The 8,702-nt window shown below is 37.3% G+C and overlaps 1 protein-coding gene across 1 annotated transcript; it reads left to right on the forward strand.

Annotated features, from left to right (window-relative positions):
• On the forward strand, positions 1 to 5,443 carry LOC107563044 (neuromedin-K receptor-like). The gene is made up of 5 exons (XM_016247818.1): positions 1 to 695; positions 3,510 to 3,704; positions 4,027 to 4,177; positions 4,569 to 4,765; positions 4,989 to 5,443. The coding sequence occupies exons 1-5, from the start codon at positions 301 to 303 to the stop codon at positions 5,179 to 5,181; spliced, it is 1,131 nt and encodes a 376-aa protein (XP_016103304.1). The 5' UTR covers positions 1 to 300; the 3' UTR covers positions 5,182 to 5,443.
• The last annotated feature ends 3,259 nt before the right edge of the window (positions 5,444 to 8,702 follow it).

An 8,702-nucleotide genomic window follows, 5' to 3' on the forward strand; every position in this document is an offset into this window, starting at 1 on the left:
GTCACAATGCGCGCTGGCAAAAGTGTGTTTCGTTCAGCGTCACTGCAATGGACCCGACACACCTCCAACACTTGGCACACATTCCTTCAGTTTTTCAGTGCTATCATCCCTGCAGGCGCAATAACACACTTCAGCAGGCAGTTTGGACACAATGCGCACTGACCACTCACAGTTTGGAAAATCAACTGCTGCAAATGTCTAAAATACACTGGTTTACTATGTCGTAGGGACAGCAGAGTGAGTCACTCACTGGAATAAGCATACAGATTGATTTATCATCTGTGACAACGGACAACTACGATGGATACCACTTTGGACCCCCTTTCAACATCTCTTCTCTACGACGAGGAAGATGGAAACGAAACCTCTACCAATCTATTTGAGCAGCCGGACTGGCAGGTGGCACTATGGGCGATTGCATACTCCTTGATCGTAATTGTGTCCATCATTGGCAATGTCACTGTTATTTGGATCATTCTGGCACATAAACGCATGAGGACAGTGACCAACTACTTAATTGTGAACCTCGCATTTTCTGATGCATCTATGGCAACTTTTAACACTGTCTTTAATTTCGTGTACGCTTTGCACAATGACTGGTATTTTGGTTTGGGATACTGTAAATTTCAAAACGTCTTCCCAATAACAGCAATGTTCTCAAGTATTTATTCAATGGCGGCTGTTGCTGTTGACAGGTAAGCAGACAACAAAGCACTTAATTGAAAATCATTGCAGTTATTTTACTACAGTAAAATTTATAAATTGCAATTAATAATCTTTTTAGTTCTTTTTAACTTTACCATAACATGTTCCCATGGATTAAGATAATTAATCATCATCCTAACATGACATTAACTATGTCATAAATCAGTTACAGCTTGTAAGTTCCTGAAAGCATACATTAAGTTCTTATATGATCTGTTACCCTTCTTATGGCAGCTGGTTTAAAAGTTTTATTTTTTTTTGCTGGTCATATATTAAGAGCTGGTCCAAGCTGATATAGATGATGAATCAGGTGGACTGACATCCACCTGGTAGACCTTGATGAAGCTGGTTAGAGTTATTTTTTCCCCCAGCAGGGATATAAACCTAATTCGGCCAAATGTTAGGTTTTGTCACTGTACATAGAGGAAAATAGCTCTAAATGCATCAACTCAAAGGCTAAAGTATAAAGCTTTTATCTGTGCTCCACCATCTACCACATACGGTCAAAAGTAGTTAATGGTATTTGCTATGAAAAGAAATCTTTAAAAACCTTATTAATTTTGGCCCCATTTAATGATAAATAACTAATTTGTCATATAGTAATTGTCTTTAGCAATTGTCATGGTTATCTTAAAAGTGTTTTGAAAATCGTTTATATGCTGCAATCTATTGTGATTAAGTGATTAGGACAATTCAGCTTTCAATGGGTCTAAATGAGAACCTGTGCACAAGTAGTTCGCGCGCGCAACGTCCCCGAACATGTCAAATATGCAATTTACCCGCGGCTTAAGTTATGAAAGTCCTTTTACTGCGCGCAAATCATGCATTTGTGATATTCCTGGATAATCGATTCCAGTTGACCTGGTGACTCATGCGCAAAATGGGTAGAGACACTTCGCGCTGAGTGTGGATCGCTTTCCACATTGTGCTCTGATGATATGAATAAGAGTCTGATTTAGTGACATTAGGCATGCAGTAAATTCCGTCCAAAAAAAGCACCGTAATGCACTGAATGGCAATATAAGGGAAAGTCGACAAAGTGGTATTGGCAACCTTTTCCATTTTGTTATTCATATAGTATATGTCATATTTATGGTAGCCTATCATTTAAAGGTATACGTTGACTGTCATTATGAGGTTGTTGGCTGAAATCCACAGATATATGGCTATAATTCACCCTCTGAAGCCCAGGCTCTCCTCCACTACTACTAAAGTTCTGATCGGGGTCATCTGGACTGTGGCTTTTTCACTGGCTTTTCCTCAGTGTTATTACGCCAGCACAAATTTCTACTTCCCTCGGACTGTTTGTATGGTGGAATGGCCTGACGATTATGGAGGGAAACATCAGCTCTCCTAAGAAAAATAAGACAAAAAAAGTATCCTTTTATTCTGTATGATTCACACAAGTATTTGCTCGATTTTTACTGACAAGTAAATTGTTAATAGATTCCCTTTGAATACACAGTAATAACTATGGTTGAGATTGCTATTTTTGCAGCCAGGAAAACATATGATGTTAAACACTGAGAGTAATTTTGCACTTGTCAAAGATTTTAATGCCGATACTGTAAATTTCAAAATGTCTTCCCAATAACAGCAATGTTCTCAAGTATTTATTCAATGGCGGCTGTTGCTGTTGACAGGTAAGCAGACAACAAAGCACTTAATTGAAAATCATTGCAGTTATTTTACTACAGTAAAATTTATAAATTGCAATTAATGCACTTTTTAGTTCTTTTTAACTTTACCATAACATGTTCCCATGGATTAAGATAATTAATCATCATCCTAACATGACATTAACTATGTCATAAATCAGTTACAGCTTGTAAGTTCCTGAAAGCATACATTAAGTTCTTATATGATCTGTTACCCTTCTTATGGCAGCTGGTTTAAAAGTTTTATTTTTTTTTTGCTGGTCATATATTAAGAGCTGGTCCAAGCTGATATAGATGATGAATCAGGTGGACTGACATCCACCTGGTAGACCTTGATGAAGCTGGTTAGAGTTATTTTTTCCCCCAGCAGGGATATAAACCTAATTCGGCCAAATGTTAGGTTTTGTCACTGTACATAGAGGAAAATAGCTCTAAATGCATCAACTCAAAGGCTAAAGTATAAAGCTTTTATCTGTGCTCCACCATCTACCACATACGGTCAAAAGTAGTTAATGGTATTTGCTATGAAAAGAAATCTTTAAAAACCTTATTAATTTTGGCCCCATTTAATGATAAATAACTAATTTGTCATATAGTAATTGTCTTTAGCAATTGTCATGGTTATCTTAAAAGTGTTTTGAAAATCGTTTATATGCTGCAATCTATTGTGATTAGGACAATTCAGCTTTCAATGGGTCTAAATGAGAACCTGTGCACAAGTAGTTCGCGCGCGCAACGTCCCCGAACATGTCAAATATGCAATTTACCCGCGGCTTAAGTTATGAAAGTCCTTTTACTGCGCGCAAATCATGCATTTGTGATATTCCTGGATAATCGATTCCAGTTGACCTGGTGACTCATGCGCAAAATGGGTAGAGACACTTCGCGCTGAGTGTGGATCGCTTTCCACATTGTGCTCTGATGATATGAATAAGAGTCTGATTTAGTGACATTAGGCATGCAGTAAATTCCGTCCAAAAAAAGCACCGTAATGCACTGAATGGCAATATAAGGGAAAGTCGACAAAGTGGTATTGGCAACCTTTTCCATTTTGTTATTCATATAGTATATGTCATATTTATGGTAGCCTATCATTTAAAGGTATACGTTGACTGTCATTATGAGGTTGTTGGCTGAAATCCACAGATATATGGCTATAATTCACCCTCTGAAGCCCAGGCTCTCCTCCACTACTACTAAAGTTCTGATCGGGGTCATCTGGACTGTGGCTTTTTCACTGGCTTTTCCTCAGTGTTATTACGCCAGCACAAATTTCTACTTCCCTCGGACTGTTTGTATGGTGGAATGGCCTGACGATTATGGAGGGAAACATCAGCTCTCGTAAGAAAAATAAGACAAAAAAAGTATCCTTTTATTCTGTATGATTCACACAAGTATTTGCTCGATTTTTACTGACAAGTAAATTGTTAATAGATTCCCTTTGAATACACAGTAATAACTATGGTTGAGATTGCTATTTTTGCAGCCAGGAAAACATATGATGTTAAACACTGAGAGTAATTTTGCACTTGTCAAAGATTTTAATGCCCATCAAAGGCATTACATTGGATTTATTATTATTATTAAATTACAGTAGAGGATTCTTACCTAAAATGGTCATTTATGTAGATTTGACTCATGAAGTGATGCTTGATCTCACTAGGTATCAGATTGCTGTGATTATCCTGATCTACTTGCTACCTCTGCTGGTGATGTTGGTGACCTACAGCCTGGTGGGAAGGAGGCTGTGGGGCAGCGAGATCCCTGGAGAAGCATCAAACCACTACCAGAACCAGATGCAGGCGAAACGCAAGGTCAGTGATGCTAGTCTTTACTCATGCCATTTTGTTATTTATTCCAGTTTCTCCAGTCACCTAACTAAGCCTTGCATCTACATGCACATTGAGATGAAGGCAGTTCTCATGTTTATTGAGTGTATTATCATGACCAAATGTAGTTAAGTTCCTTAAAATCTTAAAGAATCAATGGTTCAAACCTTCCCTCTGGACAAAACGCTTTTCTTCTGGCAGAACAAGAAATTGTTTTGTTTTTTTATTCCTTTCACAATTTTCTCTTTTGTGTCCTTTATAGTAAACCTCTCCAGAGAGAGTTTTCATTGGTGGCAGCAGATATTTATGATTTTGGATTATAGTTCTTTGCGTTTAAAGCAAAAAAGATTCATTCCATTTTTGCAATTTAATAAAGGTTGTGAAGATGATGATAGTGGTGGTGACGACCTTTGCAATATGTTGGCTTCCCTACCACATCTACTTCATCCTGGGGAGCTTCAACAGGGACATATACAAGCAGCACTACATCCAGCAGGTCTATTTGTCCATCTTCTGGCTGGCTATGAGTTCCACTATGTACAACCCCATCATTTACTGCTGTCTAAACCAAAGGTAAATGCACATTACATCTGAAGATGGAGAAAAAATGGTTTTAAACACATTAACATGAATATTTAGTGCAGCATTTGCATTAATGTCAGTTAACCTAGAACAGTGATCCCTAAAGTTTTCAATCCCAATCCCGATCCCTAATTTTAATCAGTATTTATTCTTCAAGAAGTCCCATTCTTAATGCACAGGAGGTTTACGTCTAGCATATGCTGTCCTTCTTTAGATTCCGCTCAGGTTTTCGCAAAGCGTTCCAGTGGTGCCCCCTCATCAAGGTTTCTGAGGAGGACAACATGGAACTGCAGAACATGAGAACCTTCCACATGAGACGCAGTTATCACACTGAGACCACCAGCGTGGTGGTCCGTAATCATGTCAACGAAGCAGAAGACACCACTTCCAAACTAATCAAGGCCTGAATCTACAATATTTCAGTGATGAGGGTGAAAAACACTTGTGTTGGCTATTCTAAAAAATCAAGCACGGCCATACTTGCACAAAATACCTCACAACAGAATTAGATTTTCCCTCCTATTGTTCTCTATTCAGTGGGCATTACTGGTGGAGTATTCATCTACTCCTATGGCATAAGCACCAAGCCTGTTTTTGTTTCCGTGTTGCTGCTTGAAGTACTAGTCCTAGTATATGTATAGATCAGTTCATTTTGTATATGCTGTATACAATACTGTTCAAAGGTTTGGGGTCATAAAGATTTTTTTATAAGAAATTAATACATATATTCAGAAACAATGCATTGGCTTGATCAAAAATGACAAAGACATTTATAATTTTACAAAAAAAATCTATTTCAAATAAATGCTCAACTTGTGAACTTTCTATTCATCAAATCATCCTGAAAAATGTATCACAGTTTCCACAAAAATATATTAAGCAGCGCAACTGTTTTCAATATTGATAATAATAAGAAATGTTAGAGCACCAAATCCGTGCATATTAGAGTGATTTCTGAAGGATCATGTGACTGTAGACTGGAGTAATGAATACTGAAAATTCAGCTTTACAGTTTTTTTATTGTATTTTTGATCAAGTTAATGCAGCCTTGCTGAGCATATGGGAGACTTTCAAAAACAGAAAAAATATTACGACCCTAAACCTAAACAACAATTTACCATGTTAATTCATGCTCCACAATAGAGCAATGAATGTTTTAAGCTGTAAATATTGGTTAAATGTCAAGTGGCATCTCTAAATGTAAAAACAACTGCAAAATCAGCATTAAACTGGTCAGAGCATCTGTACCCTTGGTCAAGAGTATGGATTACTTGAAATATACAGTCAGTGTAAGCAGGACAATGACTGTTGGGTTGAATTGACCATGTTGGAAAAAGAGAATCAAAATGAATTGGGAAATCTGTGTTGCCTAATTATCTATAGTGGTCGAAGACATTAAGGCCTGGTTTCACAGACAGGGCTTAGACTAAACCAGGATTAAGCCCATGATCAATTAGGACACTTAAGTCATTTTTATAACCGTGCCTTAGAAAAAAACATTACTAGTGTGCATCTTGAGACAAAACAAGGGCACTGACATATTTTAAGATCAATCAGTGCGAGTTTCTTTCAGTTGAAACAGCTCAAACTTACATTTTAGTCTGGGACTGGGCTTAAGCCTTGTCTGTAAACCGGGGATATAGGCAAGCTATAATATTAACAAAACCAAACAGTTGTAATTCTACTGTACATAGACACGCAAGCTTACATTTCATTGGTACTCAATGTTTACAGCATGTATTATCTTTAATATACATCTGTATGTACATCAATACGCTTGACTGATTAAAGAGAATTTAGTATGTTCGCATGAGTTTTAGCCCTGAGATATTTCATTTCAAAGTCAATTATATGTTACAAATGGATAATTAAGCTGTGTTTTCCATATAAAAATTATTTTGTTTGTTATGCTGTCACATATAATGGCAGTGGGTAATACAAAATTCATATTTTTATTGATTTTGTTGGTAAAATCTTTTCTTTTGTATGATTGTCTAGCATCTGTTTAATTGTATGATTGTTCTGTGCTGAAATCTAAGTAAAGTATATTGTACAGTTACTGCATTACATTACTAGTGTTTTGTCAAATACAAAAATGTTAAATAGAACAGAGAGGTTGGGATGTACCCCAAAAAGACAAGCCAGTAGAGAGAGAGAAAAAAAAACAGTATGTATGCAGTAGCCAGAAAAATAAGACTTTACTACACCTTGAAGCTTTCAAAGAAGGCTCATATTTGGCTCCCTTAAGATAAAGTTTAAATCTTTATTTATTTGTAATTTTTTTGTGGAATCAGTAGCCCATATAGTGTCTAAGTGTGTAAATAAAAAAATACTGCAAGAAACTTAGTAACCAGCATTTTCACTGTAACAATTAGAAATATTTAGCCTGTGTGATTGGAGGATCCTTTTAAAATGTAACCATTTTGTTCAGGTGTGCTTATTACGCATTACGTGGAAAATCAACTTTCAATACATTCATTCAAAATAGATATAAAAGGAATTTCTTTTATTGCACAAACAATTACCACATAGGATGTAAATACTGAACAAAAAATGCTATGGTGTTTGGGCAACCGTGAAGGACACCACATAACACAAATTGAGTTGATCAAAATATTTTTATGGTGTTCTCCTATAGCTTTTTCCATGAACATCTATTTATATAGTGCAACTATGAAATAGTACAAAATCAGTGGATGCTAGACCTCAGTTACCAAATAAGGCATGCATTCATCAGATCTCTGAGCCACTACACAGATTCACTCACATCAACTACACAGGATCACTCACAAATAACCAGCCAGGGCACACAGAAGGACATTTACTGGGAACATACACACACAGCAAAAAGCTGACAAAAGCAATATGCATGATACGATTTTCTAACTTCTTCGGAAATGAGAGGGTAAGACTATTTCAGAGAAAGTGGATACACAAAGGCAATCGGTTTCCTGTCCTTATTAATTTGTACGGCGACCAGTATTAGGGGCTTGAGTTACGCAGGAAGGCAGCTGTGACTGCGAGACTGAACTTGCATGTCGTCGTCACTTAAACCGTGACCAATGAGGGGGCTGTTATGATTAGCGAATGCTCCTTAAATGTTTTGCAATATTCACACCACAAACTGCCACACAGACAAATGACAATATGCAGAGGTTTGGAATTAGCTTGGCATAATCGCAACAAAATACCTTCTTCCCCTCAGGTATCCATTCCTGTTATGTTTACCATCAAATATAAAAATAAAATAAATATCTTCATATACTTGGTCAAATATCTTAACTTTAATGTTTGTAATGTGTTTACATTTCTTTCCTTTTTCCAATATACATCCATAAATACTTTAACAACAGTTTATTATTATTATTTAACAGTTTAACATATAGTTTGGGTGGACACAGACAGACCAACACCTAATAACACACAAAGACATACACTGAGAAAGGCCGACGGGAACTAAAATACAAAGCAAAGGGGTCAAATCACAGCTCTGGGCATGAGCAGAAGAATGTGCCAGATCGTGGTGGATGAGAGCAGAGTCACAGCTGCGAGTGGAAATGTATAAGCTCTGAGAGAGCCAGAGAAGGAGCTGAGGGCTTGTTCGACACAGAGTTCAGCTCTTTTGTTCTTGCTGGCGGAGGCGGCACCCAACGGCGGTGATCAAGGCGGCACCTTTCCCGCTTCCATCTTCTGAGAGAAGGAAGTTGACATTGCAGTTGGGGGCGAGCTCCTTCACAGTATGATGCATTATCCGTGAGAAACTGAATAGAATAATGGGGCATAGGTCAGGTACCACATTTACGCCCATTACCTGGAAATAAGTACTGTACTTAAATCACAAAAGCTTTTAAAGATACATTCATTCTGCATTTACTTACTGTGGATGGAGCTTATACAGAGTGCCATCCACCCCAACAGTGATGTCTAG

Source organism: Sinocyclocheilus grahami, unplaced genomic scaffold, assembly GCF_001515645.1.
Source record: "Sinocyclocheilus grahami isolate Dianchi unplaced genomic scaffold, SAMN03320097.WGS_v1.1 scaffold855.1, whole genome shotgun sequence".
NCBI lineage: Eukaryota > Metazoa > Chordata > Actinopteri > Cypriniformes > Cyprinidae > Sinocyclocheilus > Sinocyclocheilus grahami.

What these genes read in the sequence shown, in the direction of transcription:
- LOC107563044 (XM_016247818.1), top strand. Translation starts at nt 301, where the DNA reads ATGGATACCACTTTGGACCCCCTTTCAACATCTCTTCTCTACGACGAG. An exon ending in GGAGGGAAACATCAGCTCTC is followed by an intron (nt 3,705 to 4,026) that starts GTAAGAAAAATA and finishes TGATCTCACTAG; the next exon opens with GTATCAGATTGCTGTGATTA. An exon ending in TACTGCTGTCTAAACCAAAG is followed by an intron (nt 4,766 to 4,988) that starts GTAAATGCACAT and finishes GTCCTTCTTTAG; the next exon opens with ATTCCGCTCAGGTTTTCGCA.